General features: G+C 45.4%; 1 protein-coding gene across 2 annotated transcripts in view; it reads left to right on the plus strand.

Moving 5' to 3' along the window:
• The window catches only part of PTPRG (protein tyrosine phosphatase receptor type G), a 776809-nt gene that overhangs the window by 738669 nt on the left and 14832 nt on the right, over window positions 1–23308 (plus strand). For both annotated transcript variants that reach the window (XM_082265202.1, XM_082265201.1), the window contains 2 exons: window positions 4630–4776; window positions 6079–6221. In XM_082265202.1, coding sequence (XP_082121328.1) covers window positions 4630–4776; window positions 6079–6221 — 290 coding nt within the window. The remainder of the gene's footprint in view (window positions 1–4629; window positions 4777–6078; window positions 6222–23308) is intronic.

The following is a 23308-nucleotide window of genomic DNA, read 5'->3' on the forward strand; positions in this document are numbered from 1 at the left end:
GGGCAAATCCTTACTCCCCTTGTATTGGACAGTGGTCACCACAGTGCCAGCCTGTCTGGGTGGGGAGCCATCCTCCGCAAAAATTCTGCTCGGTGAGTTCTATTCTAAGCTGTACAATCTCAATAACTCAGAAATGAAGCCCTCACCAGACATGGCCCAAATTTAACGCTTTTTAGATACTATACGCCTACCCTCCTTTACAACCGGCCAACAATCAGAACTCAACAAACCGTAGAAGAGATCTTAGCCACGCTCCGTGATCTTCCTGTACATAAAGCCCCTGGGCCTGATGGTTTCTGTAATGAATATTATAGAACCTTCTCTGCACTTCTCACTTTCCATCTTCGTAAGACATTTTCCCACTTTGGAGATTCGGGGGAAAATTCCTAGGGAATCCTTAGAAGCGTTGATTGTCACTATTCCAAACCCAGGTAAATCGCTTACAGTCCCAGCCAACTGCAAACCCATTTCACTGCTCAACACCAATATAACAATTTTTGCAAAAATTTTGGCCACCCGTCTCTCCCAATTTAGGCCCCAACCGGTACATCCCAACCAAGTCTGATTTGTTCTGCACAGACAGGCCCCTGATGGCACTAGGAGATTTGTTGATCTCATACAATGGGCAGAACACCAGGAACGCCTTCTCTGCTTCTATCTTCGGATGCAGAGAAGGTGTTTGACAGGGTACATTGGCTATACATCACAGCAATTCTGCAGAAATTTGGTCTCCATGGACACATTGCTACTGCCATAATGAGCTTATAATCTTCCCCCACTGCCAGTTCTAATGGCTGGTGTCACCTGTACACCCTTCGATATACCAATGGCACCAGACAAGGATTAAAGCAGGAAGGGAAAAGGGATGAACCCACCGCACCAAAACAGTCCGCAGAGCTGTGATCCCAGAAAGGCTGGAGAAAACCCATGCAGGGTGCTTGCTGAGGTCCGTGGCCCGGAGAGTACAAATATGCAAAAAGAGAGGATGCGGCACTTCCAAATGCAGGAAAATCGTGGAGTTTATTGCACATAAAATCATCCGACATAGACCATAGGACAACACACCATTCAGCAAACGCGTTTCACACGATAGTGCTTAATCATTGCTAATTTTCCTGCATTTTCCTGCATTTGGAAGTGCCGCATCCTCTCTTTTTGCATACTAGGCAAGGATGCCCACTCTCACCACTGATATTCACTTTAGTAATGGAGCCATTGGCAGAGGCAATTAGAACGTACCCCCTCATAGATGGCATACAAATAGGTAATAACGCTCATAAAATAGGACTTTATGCCGACGACATAATAATTGCCCTTACCAATCCAACCCAGTCATTACCAGCCCTAGCTGACCTCCTCACTCAATTTAGCGATGTATCTCTCTACAAAGTTAAATGCTCCAAATCCTGTATGCTAGGCGTCTGCTTGGATCCCCAGCTGAAGCAACAAATTTCTGACTTGTTCTCTTTCCCTTGTGCCCCAGCTTCATCGTTTACATATCTTGGAATCCAATAGGTAGTACCCTCCACTAACTTAGTGAGGATAAACCTGGAAAGAGTAGTAAAGAAATTACAGGAACTATCTCTCCAACTGCGAACCATAAAAGCACCCTGGCGGGGAACGTCGCCCTTGTAAAAATGTTCCTCATTCCGCATGTCCTATATCTGTTCCACTCTATTCCCACCATCTTTCTGCAAGACCAACTCTCCACACTCCAACTCATACTCAACTCATTTATATGGAATGGCAAACATCCCGAGTCCGACACTCCATCCTATACGCATCTATGAAATCAGCTGGACTAGGTGCGAATGAGATCAAAAGATACTATTACTGGACCAAATCAGGAGATGTTGGCTACCCTCCGGACAACACATGTGGCTACAAATTAAGAAAATGCAATTGTTTGCTCCACTACACAACTTCTAGCAGCCCTTTGGCTGCAATTCACCCCACAGCGCTCATATCTCGACACGGTATCCGCAGCAGTAGAGGTCTGGAAATCCATCTTCCAAACCTCCAAAGGGATCCCTATGGAACTCCTTACACTACGCCCTTTAACCGCACTGAACCTTGTATGCCCGGACCTTGGGATTGATTCTTGGGTTGCAGCAGGTATTCAAACCATTGGAGACCTAATTGACAACAAGGTCCTATCGTCATTTCAAACACTACAAGCCAAATCGAACATTAACCATAAAGACCTCTATAAATATCTATGCATCAGGCTTGCCCTCTGATATACCCTATGGACAAAATGCACCTTACCTCAGAAACTTCTCCAAACCTATGAACCTTCTCGCTCTCTTAAAAAGTGATGTCTAATATCTACAAGGTCCTAGCAGCTGACTCAAAACATAAAAAAAATACATCAATGGAATGATGGAAACAATACCTTAATTTCAAAGCAGAAACTCAAAATTGACAGCAGGCGGCGAACTACCCACTAAAATACTCCAAATGTCTATCACACTGGGAATCAGCACTAAAAATTCTTCACCTCTGATACTACACCCCTGTTAATTGTCTTCCTTCTATCCATCCAGTCTATATTGGAGCAATTGTGGATTACCAGGCACCCTCCCAAACATTTGGTGGAGCTGTCCAGTAATCAGTCAGTCAATTCTGGAAAGATGTAAATGGTCTACTTTCCCTTCTCACTGGTCTAGAAGCTTAGTTAACCCCTCAGTGCGCTTTGCTTTGATTGGGGCTACAGACGTGGCATACTCAATTCCATCCTATAATTACTCATGTTTTCATAGCTGCAAGGCTGGCCATTGCCCGTCACTGAAAAAATATCTCCCCCCCCCCCACTAACCAGCACTTCATGTCTATACCTAATCAGAATTCCTACATGGGATTTATGTATGCTAAAGCTAATTTTTCCCTACCAAAATTTTTTGCCCTGGCTACAAGACCCAAGATGTGAGGTTGATACCACATGAAGCAAATGTTACTCTCACTTTTATGCACCTCTAAACCTTACTCCCAGCAAAGATTATTCTTAACCCATTGGTCTAAGGCTACAGAACATCATAGCACCTTGGGATGGTGGTGAGTATTCCCACAAGAAAATATCTTCGTGTTAGAGGAGGATGAGACTGACTACCTAGCATCTGGAGGGGTTATCATCCCTCCAGCTCTCGACTTGTTTCTATTTTGTTACTTATGCTTAAGATACCTACTTTTCAGATATCAGTTGGGCGATACATCCTATGATACTGCTAGAGTTTAAGTTATATTACCAACCCTGTTTTTTTTTTTTTTTTTTTTACCTGATCTGCTCTCTCCAGGGCATGTTATTACCAGGGTGGCTCATTCCACCCATCTTACTCTCATTTATAGCAATGTATAGACTTATCCTTGTATCTGTTGTTACGTAAGCTATGTATCTAACTTATTTATACGATGTAAACTCTCACTTGTAATTATTCTATAAACCAATAAAACTCAAGTTAAAAAAAAAAAAACTGACAGGCGTTCTAATGCGTCTCTCCTCTAACCAAAACTGAAAAACCAATTGATGGTTTGACAGCTTGGTTGAGAGCACAACCAATGTGACAGTTAGGCCCTGTTCACACCCCAGCGATTTTCAACAAGCTAACTTGAGCAGAAAAACGCTTGTAAAACACTCAAATAGCAGCTCTCCACCCCTAATTTCCTCTCCCTCTCCTCCCCCTAGTGCTCTCTATTGGCTAAACAAAAACGCCTGGAGCTGTCAAACGCTTGTAATACACTTCTAAAAAGCTGCAAGAAAGCTTAAAAAAACACCAGTAAATCGATATGCTTAGATGTGAATGGAGCCTTACATTCCCGGCAAAGGGGTTTTGTTTTGCTTTAACCACTGCCCCCACAATGCTTTGCTTGGCCTCCAATAAAAATACCCAGTACTTCTGAATATAGAGATAATGTGACTCCATCCCCATCCTCCTACATAAGGCTGAGCGGCCTTAAACTAGCACAACTGCATAGATTTGTGAAAAATGTATATTTCCTCCTCTTGAAGCTTTTTGTACTTTAGCTTTCAGCCTAACGGACAGGTTAGGTTTCTTGAAGTCTGGCAGTGGCAGTTGGTGCACTGTCATCTGCCTGACATTGCACACTGTTTCCCAGCTCCTGAGAATACATAACAGTATCAAATAAAAGAACTTCGGGATTCTTAAAGGAAAGCTACCCTTAAAGAAATATCGAAGCTGCGAATTCTGAACTCTTTCCGACTAATCTAGTTGCCTGTACTAGCTGTAGACTTGTTTTGAGTAAGAGACTCAAAGTACTGAAATCAGAGTCAAAGGAAGTTTCACGCTACTGATTAGCATACTTGTTCTGGGTCAGTGACTCTGTATTTAAATTTGAATCAGTATTTAGGCAGTCAGGGCTGGGGAGAAGAGACATTTTTGGTATCACGTGACCATCACATTAGAACCTAAAAGGCACTAAGGACTGGCAAGTTGCATTCAACAACATGCCATGGGTTTTGTCAGGTTCTTTGCATAAGAACAAAACCACAGGTAATGTTTTACACAATTTATCCTTTTCACAAAGCTGGAGGAATAATGTGGATTATGCCATTAGAATTATTTTTTTTAATTTAAGGCCTACTTTAATAAACTTTTTTTTTTTTTTTTTTAGGCTGAGGACGAGTTTGTCTACTGGCCAAGTCGTGAAGAATCTATGAACTGTGAGGCCTTTACTGTGACTCTTATCAGCATGGACAGGTTGTGCCTCTCAAATGAGGAGCAAATCATCATTCATGATTTTATCCTTGAAGCTACACAGGTAAGGCCTTGAAAAGTTGCAGAAACATAGAGCTGACCATAAAACAGGCCATCCATTTTTTTTGGCCTAATCTGATGTAAATTTAATGAAATACAACATACAAATACGGAAAGCTGTATGCAAAATTTTCTCTAAATGAAAAATTATTTCTGTGAAAACTATATGAATCTGAGGTTTAAGCAGCAGGGCACAAGTTAATGGTGCAGACAAATATTTATTCCAATACAAGATCAAATTGAAGACCTAAAGTGTTTTCAGTTTCTCTGTGCCTCCCTTCCCCTGTGTGAAGGGAAAGAGAGGGGAGAATAGATCAGCGCTGTGCATGGCTGCATCTTTTCTCTCCTTATTTCCGCTTCACACAACATTCAAGAAGCAGCAGGAGCCATTGGCTCTTGCTGCTGTCAATCAGATGCAGTGAAAAGGAAGTGGGGGGCAGGCCTAAGTCCCAATGTGTAAGTCTAGCTATAGTAGTCTGAAAAAGAACAGGAAGAGCCAAGATCGCCGCCTGGGGACCCCAGAAGAGGAGGCTTTTTAAATATTTGATTTTAGTAACACGTTAAAAAGGAGGCAACACTTTGAGGGCCAGAGATCACCCCCTTCATCTGGGCTATAGGATTGGAAACCATGTATGCAAACTGGACTGGTTAAATAAAACAACGTATGTTATCTAGACCAGTGGTATATTTAGGCACAGTGTCCATCAGCTACTGGTGTGGGCTGTGTTTTAATATTCCAATGGTCTAAATACTCTATAAATTATATACTTATCCAGTCCAGTTTGCATATATTGTTTCCAATTCTCAAGTCCTGGTTGCCTTCTGGCATCTGAAGAAATGCATTACCTTGTGTATTAAGTCTATTTTATTTTGCATATGAATACATTTTTATCTGGACCATTAACTCGTGGCTTAGCACTTCAACCTTAAATTCCATAAGTTATATTACAAACCAAGGAAATTGTGTAGAAGCTGCCAGCTCAGAATCCAAAAACCTAGTCTGAACACCACTACAACACATTGGAGAGAAATACCAATATGATCATTCTAGGGCTCCATTGTTACTTTACAATTTCTTCAAGTTTCTGAGAAAAATAACACTGGTTAAACTAGACCAGCTTTTCATACTTAAATCACATAGAAAATAATATAATTTTTGCAAAACACCATTACTAATAGCCTCCCTCAGCCTTAAAAAAAAAATAAATAAATAAAAATGCATTACTCTGATATATGTAATGACAAAGTATTTTTTTTTTTAATTTGCAAATTTTTAATTTACATGTTTGTCTTTGTTCTCCTGCAGGATGATTATGTTTTGGAAGTGCGTCATTTCCAGTGTCCAAAATGGCCAAATCCAGATGCTCCCATAAGCAGCGCCTTTGAACTTATTAATGTCATTAAAGAAGAAGCTCTATCGAGGGATGGACCTACCATTGTGCACGATGAGTATGTACCAGTGATAGCTAAAATTGTTGTGGTATGCATTTGGAATAATCAAAGACTTAAAAAACACACAGCTGACCTCCAGACCCAACAATACGTCTATAGCAGAACTGACAGTCGTGACCAATAATACACCATATAGGCCGCCTTTCTGTTTTGTGAGATAGGATAGAGAACAAAAGGGCACCAACACTGAACAAAAAGTTGTGTATTTTATTAGATGCAGATGAAATGCATTCACACTTAAAACATAGCAATGTAAAAGAGGTGTCTTAATGCTTAGCAAAGGGGGCACCCAGAATTGCAGCCACATGGAGTAATTTTGAAAACATCATCTTCGATATCACATACGCTTGAAAGGGCATCAGTACATGACATCAGTGAGGGGGCATGTCCAACATCAAACCTGCACTAGTAAGATTACAATTTGAATTGGTTGTTGTGGTCAAGAATTTTTTTCCTTAGAACTTTTTCGTAAATGATATACTTGTAGATCACTTGTCTCCAACATATTTTTCCTCTCTGTGAATGGTATTTGATTACAAGGTGACCTACCTTTAGGGCAGAGCTGTCTGAAAAGCAATTTTTATATAGAGAAGTACTATAAACATCACTGAGACAAAGGTCTTGCTGTTGCTTACATAGGGATTTGCATTACTGCAATATGTTAGGTCTGAGCAGCCAAAAGAAAACTTTATTTAAAGTGTTACTAAACCCACAACTGTAAAATCAGTCTGTATATGCATCCTTATACTGACTGTGGAATTTAAGGGGTTCTCCGCATTGTGGAAAAAGGCTATTTGATCCTGTCTTCTCTGATCCTCTCCTTTTACTGTCCCCAATCTATCTACTGATAGAACAGAGCACTATGAGGCACTCTGCACATGTTCAGTTTGGTGTGTATTGTTAGTAGGTGTTTTCTTTTTTTTTGAGGCAGGGTTTACACTAGCCACGGCTCGCAGCAGGGGGTCCAGGGCATTCCTGTTCTCCATTTCAGGTGCAAATCAGGTCTGAATTTTTGCCAAATATTTGGACCTGAAACGGAGCTACAGATGCAGAGGATCTTTTCCATTGTGGACCGCAATCACCCCAGAGGTGTGTGAACCGGCTCCATTGAGAGTTGGTCACAATCTCCTGTCATGGGAATTGGATGCTGGGATACCCACATCCAATTTGCAAAAGTGTAAACCCAGCCTGAGGGTGCATGTGATCAGCACAAGGCCAATCAGCACTGGTCAAACAGAAAGTCAGGGATCATGCAAACCCATAGGGCGGTCAGAGGAGAATAAAAACTCCTCCTACAAGCTTTAACCAGTGCACGGCTGGACACTGATAGAAGTCACAGGACTGCTATATACTGCTAATGAGAAAAGGTATTTAGCAGTTTATTTTTATATAGTACTATCTGCATGGGGTTTATATATTCTCCATGTATTGCTTTCATCCAGGTACTTGGTTTCCTTCCATGGTCCAAAACATACTGTTGGGTTAAATGATAGATTTACCTTTCTGAATATGTTACATGTTAAACCCATATTTAGGGTGTAACATGTTTAGCATGTTCAGACCCTCTCCCCCCAGTCCCCCCTCTCCTTGTGACAGTGAGCGGGGGATCTTCTCGCCACACTCGCTGTCACAGTTCAAAGAGATCACTGTGAATTATTGAACGAAAGCATTAGAGAAACCCGCAGATGGCTACATAGACAGTCTGCGGGACTGTGGCATTCGTGGGTGATGCTTTAGAGTTTCCTACCCAAAAAAAATTTCCTTGCACATTTTTTTACCTGCATTTGTTATTTTTTTTTTTGTAAAAGTGAACTTATCTTTTAATGTTCTTTCTCCCAAATTGCCCCTAGTGTACACATGGGTGTGGTCAGATTGTGGACGCCTCCTGTAGGCAGTGATTGTTAGGACTGCTTCTGTGCATTCTTAAAGTGCTGCATAATGCATTGGCACGATCTGCATACAAAAGGATTTTAGTAAGGGAATATAATTAGGAATTATACCCTGCAAAAGAAATAAATATAGGTACAATTTTTAATTTAACTTCTGTCACAAGGGCAATTGAGCAGTTACACGAAACAATGAAATAATTTGTACTTTGTTTTTATTCAACTTTGGTTTAGTTAAAACCGAATTATGATCTTGAGTATTTTACCACATTAGGTATGTTACATATGAGTAAATAGGCTGCCTGGTATATTCGTCATCAATTGTAATTTTTTTTCTAGCCATAATGCACATTAAACACGGTCCTTTCTCTAATTATCACTAAAAGAAATGTAGCTGAAAATTAGCTTTTTTTTCCTCCCTTCTCTTCGAAGTAGAAATTGCTGTAAATTTACAATTTAAAACCCAGGAATAATTATGTCCACAAATTAGTTTGAGAAATATGAATCTCCAAATGCCAAGGCACAGCTGTATTAATTTGATGATTTGTGCTTTAATTTGTTTGGAGTTTGAGGTTATCAAATTCTTCTAGAAAAATTTGCAAGTCATTAGCCCGCTGCCATATGTTGCCAGATTGCCAGCATCCGATACTTAAAAATTATTTGGGCCATTTCCATGCAAATGTCATGTTCTTTCCTTGGACAAATGTGAATCTTATAGAGTGTATGAAAGCTGGGCAGGATTCATTTGTTTTGTGGAAAGAAAAAGCGTTCTATAAAAAGTCTTTGTCTGCAGCTAAAGTTATTGCAGGTGTTTAAAGTCGCCAGTTGTAGAAGACTTTGTACTAGAATAGGCAGGCTGTTATGTTCAAGACAGATAACTCTTTGGTGAAAGTAACCCTTATGCCCTTCTGGTGTAAAGTCTTGTTGAGAAACACTTCTGAAAGTCTTCAGCTTATTTCCCAGGTACTGACGTTCTTCGTTTGGGTTTATGGGTCTAAATCCTGTACTTCCAAATCAGATCTTTTATTTTGGAAAGCTAAATTAAGAAGAAGGAGCAGGAGTTTAAAACCTTGTTTCTCTATCGCTCATTGACAGACGTAGTCTTCTTGATTCTCAAGAGCTGGGTTATGTTGTCTCCGCAGGAGTAGGACTAGGCAGAAAGACAAAACGTTCTGGCTCCACCTTAGGGGCAGTCCCTGAGGGTATATCCTCCCTCTCTCCGCTACAGGGAATCAGTTTTTTTCTGTCTAGTCAGGAGTAAGGACCTAAGTTCCTTGCTGGGATCTTTTTGGTCCTGGCAAGATTTTTTCTTTAGAAAAAATATTTTTTAGGTAGTTTTTCTCCAGTGTTTTTTTCCTGTGAGATCTTCAAGCAAAAACGCCGGACTGGGCGACACTAGTGGTCACCCCAGCCAGCCTACGAGCGCGCGCAGACCATTGCATTGCGCTTGGTCGGCCGCGACACATTCAAGTAAGTATGCGGGGCCGGGCGACGGGCTGGATGTTGAGATCCAGTGGTCACCCCGGTTTCTGCCTACGAGCGCGTGCAGACCAGAGCTCCGCGCTGGGTCGGCCGCGACGGAGTCCCAGTGGAGGGACTGACCTTGCGAGTTAAAAGTCTCGCTTGGACGCCAGGAACCAGAGAGTCGAGGCGTCCGGAGTGGTCCACAACCCCCCACCCCGGTGGAGAGGGTATTGTGAAGAGAGGGTGCCTGTCGGTTCGGTATGGTGAGTAAACGTTCCCTTTTTTCTTTCCTCGTTATGAGGCAGTATGAATTATGGGCCCCTCCATACATGGTCAGTATGTATCTGACATTAAAAGTCCCCCTTGTAAATACAGTATGTGTTTGTGGGAAGTGGACTTGGTTTGAGAGCTAACACTCTACCCAGCAGACTGTAGCATTACAGCAGACATAGGAGGTATAATCCTACCTTATTTGTAGTGTATCTCCTGTAGATCAATAAATCGCCACTTAGCAGAGATGCAGGTGGATGTGCTGGGAAAAAAACGATTTCGGTGGTCCGCCGCCATTTTGCCGTAGACCAGGTGCATGTATGACCTCAGGTCACGCCGGCCGCCATGTTTTTGGAGTCTAATGTCTCTTGTATGGGGGCGGCCATGTTTCATGAGCCCAGCTACCTCGTGGAGAGCTGGGAACGCCGGAAGGCGTACACAGGGGGCGGAGCCACGTCCTTCTACCCGGGAAAAAGCAACAGCTCCTTCCAGTCTGTAAAAGACAGACGCTGACTGCAGTTGGTTGGAAACTTCACTGCATCGGTTGGTGAGCCTTGGGGGTCCCTCTCTCTCTCTGTGGGGATCGAGAAGCAGGTACTCTGAGGGGCGCTATTGCGCTAGGGGGAGACACATAAAAAAAAAAGAAAAAGTTTTTTTGTTTTTTTTGGCAAAGGTGTCCTGAATTAACATGGACCCTGCCACTCATGTATCTCCTCCGGATCCCCTCGAGGGGTCTGCAGGATCCTCCAGCACCCCACTGACGATTGAATCATTGTCAGCTATTATGGAAACTTTTGTGTCCCGGGTGGAAGTGGCTTGTCAGGGACAGGGCGCAAGAAAGCGACCTCCGCCTAACCCCTTATTATCTGAAACCTCGGATTCAGACTCTGAGCCTATTTCTGCAGTTGCAGGTACCTCATCTGGGATTGGTGTCTTGTGTACTGTCTCTTCAGACAGTGAGGAGGATGTTTCGGCATCAGCCATAGCCAAAGAGGAAGCGTTGGTAAACGCACTCATTGTATCTGTTCAAGAAACCTTAAGATTACAGGGTATTCCGTCGGAAATAGCTGAAACTGAAATCCCTTTCGGGACTAAAAAACGCATCAAAGTGGCGAAGGTTTTTCCATTGCCCAAATGTTTTGGCAATCCAATCAAAGAAGAATGGAGTCTGCCAAAACGCACTTCTACTATTTCTAAACGCATTAACAGGCGTTATCCGTTTGAGGAAACCCTCATTAAGAAATGGACAGAACCACCTGTGGTGGATTCACCAATTGCTAGATTGAATAAAGCCACGGTTATTCCTCTAGAAGATGCTCCGTCTTTTAAAGATCCAGTGGATCGCAAGATAGAAGCTATGTCTCGCACCATGTTTACCTTGATTGGATCAGCTTTCAGACCAATAATTGCTATTGGTCTGGTTTCGCAGGCTGTAACTGAATGGACCAAGTGGTTACGCCGGGACTTAGAAGAGGTCCCTCAGGCGGTATCAGATTTGTTGGAACAAATGATACAGGGGTTACAGTTTGTGTGTGATGCGGCGTTAGACGCCACTCCATTATTGGCGCGAGCATCAGTCTCAGCGGTGGTTCTCAGGCGTACACTGTGGCTAAAAGGTTGGTTAGCCGACCAAGGTTCCAAAAAAGCTTTGGCTAATATCCCCTTTTTAGGAGAGCGTCTATTTGGAGCCAACTTAGATGAGATCATTAAGGATCTCACGGGTGGAAAGAGCACCTTTTTACCGCAAAATGTTAAAGGTAAAGGAACTCGTCAAAAACGAGGGCCTTCTTTTTCTGCTCACAAGAGGTTTTTTCGTCCCGCGGGTGAAAAAATTAAGTCCTCCAAAGCTCCTTCAGGAGGCTTCAGGGGACGTTGGTCGGGCAAGCAAAAGCCCGCCCCCTCCAGACCTGAAGATAAATCGTCCAAAGCCTGAAGGTGCGCCCCCACCCATAACTGGGGTGGGGGGACGTCTTCGCCGGTTCCCGGATCCATGGCTTTCCAGAATCCCGGACAAGTGGGTTTGCGAAGTCATAAGGTCAGGGTACAAGATCGAGTTTCGATCTCTCCCACCGGCGCGATTCTTCCCTTCCAATATTCGACTATCCCCGGATCGTTTAGAAGATCTGCGGAGAGCAGTCACGGATTTACTACAACAAGGAGTGGTAGTCCACGTTCCTTGGACAGAACGTTTTCAGGGGTTTTATTCAAACCTATTTACAATACCCAGGAAAGAGGGCAAAGTGCGTCCAATTCTGGACTTAAGGGCACTCAATTCTTTTGTCAACATAAGAAAATTCAGAATGGAGTCCATTCGCACAGTAGCAGCCTTCCTGCATCCAGGGGATGTCCTAGCATCCATAGACATCAAGGACGCATATCTTCACATTCCCATTTTCGCAGGACATCAGCGGTTTCTACGCTTTTCCGTAGAAGAGAACCACTATCAGTTTGTGGCGTTACCTTTCGGTCTCGCCACGGCTCCTCGGGTCTTCACGAAGGTGTTGGCCCCAATGTTGGCACTACTGCGCCAAAGAGGCATATCGATTCTTGGTTACCTAGACGATCTTCTGCTTCATGCAGAGTCTCCTCAGACCTTGCTACAAAACATAGAAATTACTATGATTTCTTTACAGGAATTCGGGTGGCTGGTGAACCAGCAAAAGTCATTTTTGGTTCCCACCCAGAGGCTCGAATATCTGGGTCTAATTCTAGACACAGTCAGGACAAGAGTTTTTTTTCCGGTAGGGAAACTCCGGAAGATTCAATTAGCAGTCCAGTTGTTACTATCCAACAGCTGGTCTTCTCTTCGAACTTGCATGAGGGTTCTGGGGTTGATGGTGGCTTCCTTCGAAGCAGTCCCATTTGCCCAGTCCCATACCCGAATTCTTCAGCAAGAGATTCTTCTCAGATGGAATCGGAATCCGGAATCCCTGGACAATCAGATCCGATTGAGCAAACAGACCAGAGAGTCTCTGGTCTGGTGGCTTCGGTCTCCGACGCTCAGCCAGGGAAAGTCATTTCTGCCAATATATTGGACGATAGTGACCACGGATGCCAGTCTATCCGGATGGGGAGGAATTCTCGGTCAGTTATCTGTCCAGGGACTTTGGTCCCTGGAAGAATCCAGGTGGCCGATAAATGTATTGGAACTGAGAGCGATCAGACTTTGTCTGATTCACTGGACCGAGCAGCTCCAGGGCAGCCCGGTTCGGATCCAGTCGGACAATGCCACGGCCGTGGCTTATGTCAATCACCAGGGGGGCACCAAGAGTGTCCGAGCGGCCAAAGAAGTGGCTTGCATTCTTCGCTGGGCGGAACGATTTGTTCCAGCTATCTCTGCGGTGTTCATTCCGGGGGTGGAGAATTGGCAGGCAGATTATCTCAGCCGTCAGACTCTGGATCAGGGGGAATGGTCCCTCCATCCAGAAGTTTTCCACCAGTTGTGCCTACGGTGGGGCACCCCGGATGTGGATCTGTTGGCATCACGATTCAACAGGAAAGTACAGAGATTCGTGGCTCGCTCCCGCGACCCTCTAGCAGAGACCGCAGACGCACTGATCGCCCCGTGGGGGCAATACCAGCTAATGTATGCCTTCCCTCCTCTCGCGTTACTGCCAAGACTTCTTCGCAGGATAGAGGAGGAAGGAATTCCAGTAATTCTGGTAGCTCCGGACTGGCCTCGTCGAGCTTGGTACGCCGACGTGGTCAGACTGGTGGCGGACGTCCCGTGGAGACTTCCTCTCAGGGAGGACCTACTGTCTCAGGGACCGATCTTCCATCCTGCTTTACGATCGCTGGCTTTAACGGCCTGGCTATTGAGACCCAGGTGCTGAAGGACAAGGGATTGTCAGCTTCAGTTATTCCTACTCTAGTTGAAGCAAGGAAAGCGACTTCCAGAAAGATTTATCATCGCACATGGAAGTCCTACATTGCATGGTGTGAACCTTTGGGGTTCCGTCCACGGTCTTATTCGGTTAGTCGAATATTAGCTTTTCTGCAACAAGGGGTTGAGCAGAAACTGGCCTTGAGCACTATCAAGGGTCAGGTCTCAGCATTAGCTATCTTCTTTCAGAAGCCTTTGGCTACTCATTCCTTGGTGCGGAATTTCATCCAGGGGGTGCGACATCTGGCTCCGCCAGTGCGTGCGCCATTACCACCCTGGGATCTTAATTTAGTATTGTCGGTTCTTCAGAAAACTCCCTTTGAAGATATTAGGGAGATTCCTCTACCTACGTTGTCCCAGAAGGTGGCCTTCTTGGTGGCTATTACTTCTGCACGCAGGGTGTCAGAACTGGCCGCATTATCTTGTCGTTCCCCATATCTGGTGGTTCATAGAGATAAGGTGGTTCTTCATCCGAATCCATCCTTCCTACCAAAAGTGGTTTCAGAATTTCATCTGAATGAAGAAATTGTATTACCTTCCCTGTGTCCTAAGCCCAGTCATCCTCGGGAGTTTGCTTTACACTCCTTGGATGTGGTCCGGGCGATCAGGGTATACTTAAAAACGACAGACTCGTTTCGCAAGACGGATTCACTTTTTGTGATCCCGGATGGACCCAAAAAGGGGTTGCCTGCATCTGCCGCGACCATTTCCAAATGGATCAGACAGACGGTGGTACAGGCTTATTCTATTAAGGGTCGGGAGCCCCCGTTCCCTGTTAAGGCGCACTCCACTCGGGCGCTTAGTGCGTCATGGGCCTTTCGCCATCAGGCGTCAGTGGTCCAGGTGTGCAAGGCGGCTACCTGGTCGTCGGTGCATACCTTTACAAAACATTATAAAGTTGATGTAATGGCATCATCTGATGCCGTGTTTGGCCGCAAGGTTTTGCGGGCCGCCATTTGAGGAGACCAGTAGTCTGCCTCGAGGGTTTTTTCCGTTGGAAATTTTTCTTTTGAGTCTCATTCTTTGTTTATAATGAGCCTTTAAAACTTCTAGTTTGGCACCAGTTGGGCCTTCTAGATTGGATTTTGATTTTTGTCAATCCCACCCCTCATTTGTGGCACTGCTTCTGGATGTCCCAGCTCTTGAGAATCAAGAAGACTACGTCTGTCAATGAGCGATAGAGAAAAATGGATTTTTGTAAGATCTTACCGTAAAATCCTTTTCTCTTAAGCTCATTGACAGACGTAGTACCCGCCCCTCTATCATTGAGTTGGGTTGGGTTAAATTCTCTGTTACTGCTTTAGAACAGAACTGATTCCCTGTAGCGGAGAGAGGGAGGATATACCCCCAGGGACTGCCCCTAAGGTGGAGCCAGAACGTTTTGTCTTTCTGCCTAGTCCTACTCCTGCGGAGACAACATAACCCAGCTCTTGAGAATCAAGAAGACTACGTCTGTCAATGAGCTTAAGAGAAAAGGATTTTACGGTAAGATCTTACAAAAATCCATTTATTGGATATTGTATACATTATACTTTTCCTATAGATCTTCCACTCGGCTATATATATATATATATATAGCCGAGTGGAAGCTCTATAGGAAAAGTATAATGTATACAATATTAAGATTAAGATCAAGAACTGTGTCTATCAAAGAAATGAAAGGTGTGAAAACACGAGTTCAGAAGAAAAAAAAAAAAAAAAAAAGGATTGCACTTATTTCCATCCCAGATCGTAGCATGGTGGTATTATATATTTTTGACAGTTCCAAATACCAGTCAATACTGACACACATCCTTCAGGCTTCTGCTAGAAAGCTGAACGTGAGGAGCTTCATCTTTCAGTATGATGACCCAAAGCATACATCCAAATCAACAAAGAAATGGCTTCACTAGAAGAAGACTAAAGTTTTGGAATGGCCCAGACCTGAATCTGATTGAAAATCTGTGGGGTGATCTGAAGAGGGCTGTGCACAGGAGATGCCCTCGCAATCTGACAGATTTGGAGTGTTTTTGCAAAGAATAGTGGGCAAATATTGCCAAATCACGAGTGCTGTCATAAAATCAAAAGGTGCTTCAACAAAGTATTAGTTTAGGGTGTGCACACTTATGCAACCATATTATTTTAGTTTATTTATTTTTACTCCACTCCACCTAAAAGATTTCAGTTTGTTGTTCAATTGAGTTGCACAGTTTATAGGTCACATTAAAGGTGGAAAAAGTTCTAATACGTCTCATTTTTTTTACATTACAGAAACCTGACATTTTAACAGGGTTGTGTAGACTTTTTATATCCACTGTGTGTGTGTGTGTGTGTATATATATATATATATATATATATATATATATATATATATATATAACACACAGACACACACATCTTTTTAAGCAGGGAGGCGAGTCCTTCCTCTGGAGATGGAAGATGCCAAAAAAAAAAGTCCTATAACACCAGCAACTGTGTAAAAGGAATATAGAAAATTGTTATAGTTTACAAAGCAGTAATCACCCAATGACCAGTGGCGTCACTAGAAGGGGGCCATTGCCCCCCAAAATTATACTGTGCCCCCCCCCCCAAGGACCCCATTACCACCTCATACTCTGGGATGGCGGATCGGTAAGTCCAGATTGCGGGTTCCTGACCCGCCATCCCAGAGCATCAGTGTGAGGAACGGAGCCAGCACTAGAGGAAGCAGAGCCTGTGAGAGGAGCAATACAGGAAGCATCGGCACTGCCCTCTTCTCTGGAGCACCTCGGCCGTTATCCCAGTGAGCGGGAGGGGATGTCTTCCCCTCCCGCCTCCTTCCATGGCTCTGCCCTGGTCTCCGTCCCACCAGGAGACCCAAGCAATCAGCCAGCATGTCCGCCAGTTGGTTGGAGTCCAGAAAAAATAAAATCTAATCTCTTTTTTTGCTGTCACAAGGAATGTAAACAGCCCTTGTGACAGTAATAGGCAGTGACAGGTACTCTTTATGGAGGGATTGAGGGTCTAAAAGACCCCAGACCCCTCCACTGCACTTCAAAGTATTCAAAATGCCGAAATTGTTTTTTTAAATTCGGCACCGTTAGCCGCTGAGTAAACCGGAAGTCGCGTTGTGACAATACTTACGGGTTAATACATCGGAGACCCAATCAAAGCCGGATCCGGCTTTTGCTAAAAAAATTAAAATAGGAAAAAGAGCATTTTTAAAGTGCCCGCGTCGCCGTAAGCTCGCGCACGAAAGAAAACGTATACGTAAGTCGCAACCTGCGAAAACAGTGTTCAAATCACACATGTGAGGTATCGCCGTGATTGCCAGAGTGAGAACAATAAAAAAAAGACCTATGCTGTCGCCTAAAGCATCGCCTATAGAGATTTTTAGGTACTATAGTTTGTCTCCATTCCACAAGTATGCACAATTTTAAACCGTAACATGTTAGGTATCCATTTACTCAGCGTGACATCTTCCACAATATATAAAAAAGTTGGGCTAACTTTACTGTTTAGTAAAAAATTGCGTTTGAAAGACCGCTGCGCAAATATTGCGTGATTAAAAATATTGCAACAACCGCCATTTTATTCTCCAGAGTCTTTGCTACCAAAATATATATAATGTTTTGGAGTTCTAAGTAATTTTCTAGCTACAAATACTGATTTTAACTTGTAAACAACATGTGTCAGAAATAGGCCTGGTCCTTAAGGCTACATTCACACCTGAGCGTAGCATTTTCGTGCGTTTTTTCTACCGCGATTTTACCGCGATTTACAGGCGTTTTTAGATTGAATAGAGAGCGTTGGGCGTTTTGCTCACAGCGTCAAAACGCTCAGATGTGAACAGGGGCCATTGAAATGAATAGGATTTGTCTTGTTGGGCGTTTTGAGAGCTGATCCTAGAGCAGAAAAACTCCCCAAAAACACCCCAAAACGCCTACATGTGAACGGAGCCTAAGTGTTTAAACTATAAATAAAAGCTTTTCAGAGTCTTCCTCTTTCTCAGCTCTGAAGCAATACCCGAGGAAGAAGGAAAACTCTTGAAAACGGAAAATTTATATCAAATACTTACCGTAATTTTCCTTTCCTGATGGACTCCATGGCAGCATACGTATCGGGTTTGGCCCCGCCTCCAAACCTACCCATAGGACCTCACTCCCATAAATCTTTGCTCCTGTTCAGCACACGTGTTCTGTAACTATCCTCCACAGAAATCCGGGAGGGGACTCCTGCTGCCATGGAGTCCATCAGGAAAGGAAAATTACGGTAAGTATTTGATATAAATTTTCCGTTTTCCTGACAGACTCCATGGCAGCATACGTATCGGGAAATAACTCGCCGTACACACAGGGTGGGCAGGTGCTGAACAGAAAAGTTTTAATGCATTTTGTCAAACAGACAGGACTTGCAAACCAAAATTCACAGAAGAAAGAGCCGCTGGCTCAACACAGTAATGGGATAAGAAAGTGTTAATAGAGGACCACGATGCTGCTCTGCAAATGACTTCAGGAGCCACATGTCTGGATACTGCCCAGGAGGTAGAGATGCTCCGCGTCGAATGAGCTGTAACTACTGCTGGAGGGGTCAAGCCCTTAGCCCTATAAGCCCACTGGATGGTCTGGATGATCCAAGAGGAAATGGATCTCGTCGAGGCTCTTGAACCTTTGTTTTTTCCATAAAAGGTAACGAAAAGATGTTCTGATTTTCTGAAAGAGGAAGTGGCATTTAAATATCTCTTAATACACTCTCCAACATCCAGTGGATGAACCGAAGATTCTTCCTCTTCCTGTCTAAAGGTTGGTAATACTGTTTCTATGTTTTCATGGAAGACAGAGGTCCTTTTTGGTCTCGCATCCAACATGGGGATGAGCACCACTCTGTCAGGAAAAAAGGTTAAGAAAGGCTCTTGTGTCCCAAAGGACCCAATTTCCGACACTCTTTTTGCTGAGGTTATAGCCACCAGAAACACTGTTATCAGTGTAAGCTCTCTTATGGTCAAAGAATCAAACATGTCTTGAATTTGACTCGCCAGGAAATCCAGAACTAGTGGCAGATCCCACTTGGGAAACCTGGGTTTTCTCTGAGGTCTGATTCTTACTGCCCCTTGGAAGAACTGACGAATTAGGGCATGAGTGGCCCAGGAGATCCCTGTAAAAGCAGAAATAGCCGAGACCTGGACTCTGAGCGAACTCACTGATAGAGGCAAATCCAGTCCTGATTGGAGAAAGCTCAATACATCCTGGATCTTAATTGAAGATTGAGGATCAGGCCTTGTATTCAGTTGTGCAGAAAATTTTTCCCAGATTCTCTGATACACCCTGTTCGTTGAGCTTCTTCTAGCACTAAGTAGTGTCGAGATTGCCGTTTCTGGACAGCCTAAAGCCTGTAACCTCCTCCTCTCAACATCCAGACCTTGAGATGTAAACGGTCTGGGCATGGATGGAGTACAGACCCCTGGGACAACAGGTCCGGTCTGAAGGGTAGCGGGATTGGATCTTGGACACTGAGCAGCGTCAGAAGGGGAAACCATGGCCTGTTCGGCCAGAAGGGAATCACCGCCACTACCTCCACTGGCTCCGACCTGAGTCTCCGAAGGAACTGCAACACAATCGGAATTGGTGGGAAGGCGTATGCCCTGTGGAATCTCCACTGATCCGAGAGTGCATCTATCCCTGATGCTTGAGGATCTCTGAATCTTGAGTAGTACTTCGGCAGTTTGTGATTGCAGGGGGAGGCGAAGAGATCTACCTCTGGAGAAAACCCCAATGTTAGGATCCAGTCGAACGTTTCCTTGTGAAGGGACCACTCGTTGTTGTCCAGATCCACTCTGGACAAGAAGTCTGCTTTGACATTCTGGACTCCTGGAACATAAACCGCTGAAAGATTCGAGAGATTTTTCTGTGCCCAGGACATAATCGGCTCCACTTCCCTCAATAGGGACCAGCTGCGTGTACCCCCTTGTTTCCTGATGTATGCCACTGCTGAGGTGTTGTCCAGGCGCAGCATGACAGGTTGGTCTTTTGTCAGGTGAGCAAATGCTCGAAGAGCTTGGAATGCTGCTCGGAGTTCTAGTATGTTGGATACTATTCCTCGAGTGGAAAACTCCCACCTGCCCTGTGCCACCTCCGACAGACAGTGGGCACCCCAGCCTATGTTGCTGGCGTCCGAGGTAACCACTACCCACGGAGCAGGTTTCAGAGAGTGGCAGTTCAGCAGGTGGTCTCTGCATAGCCACCAAGGAAGACTCGCTCTCATTGAAGGGGTTAGGAAGATGCGTTGATCCAGATGCCACGTATCCCATTGCTGAAGGAATCCCTTCTGAAAGGGTCTCATCCTCCACAGGGCCCACTTCACCATGGGGACTACTGCGACCATAGTCCCGATCACCTTCAGACATTGACGTGCCTGAAGATGAGAGGATGAGAGGGCAAAGCGAATCCTGTCTCGGAGAGTCCCTATCTTTTCCTCTGGAAGAGAGATAGTCGCCTTCTCTGTGTCGAACAGAGCGCCCAAATAGATCAGGGACTGAGTTGGAATCAGGTGACTCTTCTCCTTGTTGAGTAACCAACCAAACTTCTGGAGAGTGGACACGACCTGCTCCAGATGAACTAATAGTTGGTCTCTGTCTTGGGACAACAGGAGTAGATCGTCCAAATAGTGGTGAAGACGGATACCTATCAATCTCAGTAGGGCTACCACGGCCAATAAGATTTTTGAAAAGGTCCGTGGAGATGTTGAGAGCCCGAATGGGAGACAGATAAACTGAAGATGTAATCCTCCCACTTCGAACCGGAGAAACCTTTGAAAATCTTCGTCCACAGGGACATGAAAATAGGCGTCTTTCAAGTCGATGGACACCATCCAATCTGCCGGCTGGACTGACTGCTGTATGGACAACAGGGTCTCCATTTTGAACCTTTCTTTTTTTATGAATTTGTTCAAGAAGGTCAAATCTATTACTGGTCTCCATGATCCGTTCTTCTTTTGGACCAGAAAGAGCGGAGAATATATTCCTTGGCCTTGCTCTGACTCTGGAACGGAGATGACAGCCCCTTGAGCAATGAGAGCTTCGACGTAAGAAAACAAAATCTGACGCCTTTCTTCTAGACATGGTATGGCAGTAGGCAGGAACCTTGAGCCTGGCCTCTCCTTGAAGACCCACTTGTGGCCTGAAGACACCGTCCTGACGGCCCAGGGGTCCTGAATCGAAGCCGCCCAGACATGTCGGAAGGAGCGTAGACGTGCACCCACCCGACATGTCTGAGCGGGCCCACCTTCAAAAGGACTTAGTGGGCTCGCGGTCCCCAGAGGAGACATTCTTTGTCGTCTTCCTGGAAGACTGTCTGGATCTCCAGTTCCGGTTGAACTCCCGACCAGGTCTATAAGAACGAGCTTCCCTGGCCCGGTCAGGCACAAATTTTCTGGTAGGCTGTCCTTTCTTGACGTTGAACTGGCGCCGATCCTGGGGAAGAAATCCAGACTTACCGCCTGTAGCCCGGGTTATGGCCTCGTCCAGTTTATTCCCGAAAAGGGAGGACCCCTCAAAGGGAATACGGCACCAAACTTGCTTTGATGCCGGATCCGCCACCCAAGGGCGGAGCCAAAGAGCTCTCTTAGCTGTGACCGAGGACAGCATAACTCTTGCCAATAGACGGATCAAGTCTATGGAAGCCTCCCCAAGGAACGACGCGCCCAGCCTAAGCTCCTGGATTGGAGCGCTTCTGGCCACCTCCTCCGAAACCGATCTGACCGATTCGTCTACCACATCAGCCCAAGACTCCATGGCCTTGGATAGAGCAGCCAAAGCCAGGACTGGCTTACAGGCCATACCTGCTGTAAGGTAGATTCTCTTCAAATCAGAGTCCATCCTTCGGTCCAACGGGTCTTTAAATGAGACCGTATCCTCTAAGGGAAGGGTCACGTGCTTGACCAGTCTCATGACTGCTGCGTCAACTAGGGGAGGGGACTCAAGATGTTTCACATCATCCTCTTTGAAGGGGTAAAGTTTAGCCATCTTGGATACTAAGGAATTCTTTCGTTCCACCTTTTTCCACTCCTCCAAGATGATTTCACCCAACTCTCCCAGGAAGGGAAAATTAACGCGCTCCTTATTGAGCTGTTTGAAATACTTCTTCTGCTTGGGAGGGGGAACAGCTGACTCTTCCCAATTTAAGGTCTCTCTGACCGCTTTAACCAGGGAAGGCACCAAGGTATATTCAAAACCCAAGCAGGGATCCTCATCTTCAGAGTCGCTACCTGACAAGAGCATCGACTGATGGCTTGTGTGGGCTGACTCGAAATCTTCCTGTACCTGTAGTGCTACAGGGGAGGGGCTTGGGGAAGCCGTTGCAGTGTCTTGAGAACGACTGACACCCAACTCTGCCAAAGAGTCCTTAACCACTCTCTTGACCAAAGCCTCAATGCGCTGATCGGAAGTATCCCTTTCTCCCGCAGCCTGGGAGAAACATCTATCACAGAAAAGCTTCCTCTCCGGGACACTAGCGCCACAGCCTCTGCAACCTGCTTTGTCAGGTCTCCGTGCGTGGCTGGCTGAAGTAGATGATTTTTGATGATGTGAGCCCGAACGGGACTTTCCTGTAGAGTGCCGGTGGCGAGAGCTTGAGCGTCTTTCACTTCTTTGAGAAGAGTGCCTAGTCTCTGAACGAGGAGGGCTGTGAACAAGAGAAAAAACAGAAAAAACAGACAGGAAGCTAGGAACACTTGAGTTCCTACCCCCACCCCCTATAACCCACAGCCCCACTAAGAAGCCCCAAATACCTGTTAGGGGCGGGCTGACCGCCGGAGGGCAAAGTAGCTTCCATTCTGATGCTGACCTACAAGAATGAGCCGGACAGCAATGTCAGAAAACCAGCAAAAGAGGAGGGGGGGGGAGGGGGGGGGGGGGCTCCCAAACTGGGGCCAGTACTCACCAAGAACCAGAGGTTAGCAGGCAGAGCGGCAACGAACAGCAGGCGTCCAAAAACCGATCAGATGCGGAGTATGGAACACCCAGTATCAGCAGTGTGTATAAACACAACACTGCTGACAGTTCTGGGGTTTAAATATGGCGCCTGGTGACGTCATCAGCGCTCGCCGCCGACGCCAACTCACTGCGCATGCGCCGCGCTCCTACTGCGCACGCGCGAGAACCAAGCCTCGTTCTGGAGGCGCCGCACATGCGCAGTAGCGCACCGCACCGGCGGCCGGTCAGGAAGTGAACCGCTGACCGGCCCCGGACCACTAGCCACCAGGGAAGGCAGGAAAGACCAGGTAAGAGAAAAAACATATAAACAAAGGCAAATATAAGCATATAACATAGCTGCCATGGAGTGTACTCACGAACCGCAGACCACCAGGGATGGATGCACACCGGACTTATCTCTTTCAAGGGTACCGGCCACCCGCAGCAGCTGGGCTTTTTGGCCAAGGCTGCTACATCTTCGCCCCTCCTCCATACCCCGCAGCAGCTGGGGCTTATTGGAGAGCTCCATACCCGACAGGTAGAGCCATCCATCACCCGGAATCCATCTTCAGGTAGGATATCAGGTAATCCTTTGGAGGACAAAAAAAGAACACGTGTGCTGAACAGGAGCAAAGATTTATGGGAGTGAGGTCCT

The sequence above is a fragment of the Pelophylax lessonae genome, assembly GCF_965119305.1.
Source record: "Pelophylax lessonae genome assembly, chromosome: 8".
Classification (NCBI taxonomy): domain Eukaryota; kingdom Metazoa; phylum Chordata; class Amphibia; order Anura; family Ranidae; genus Pelophylax; species Pelophylax lessonae.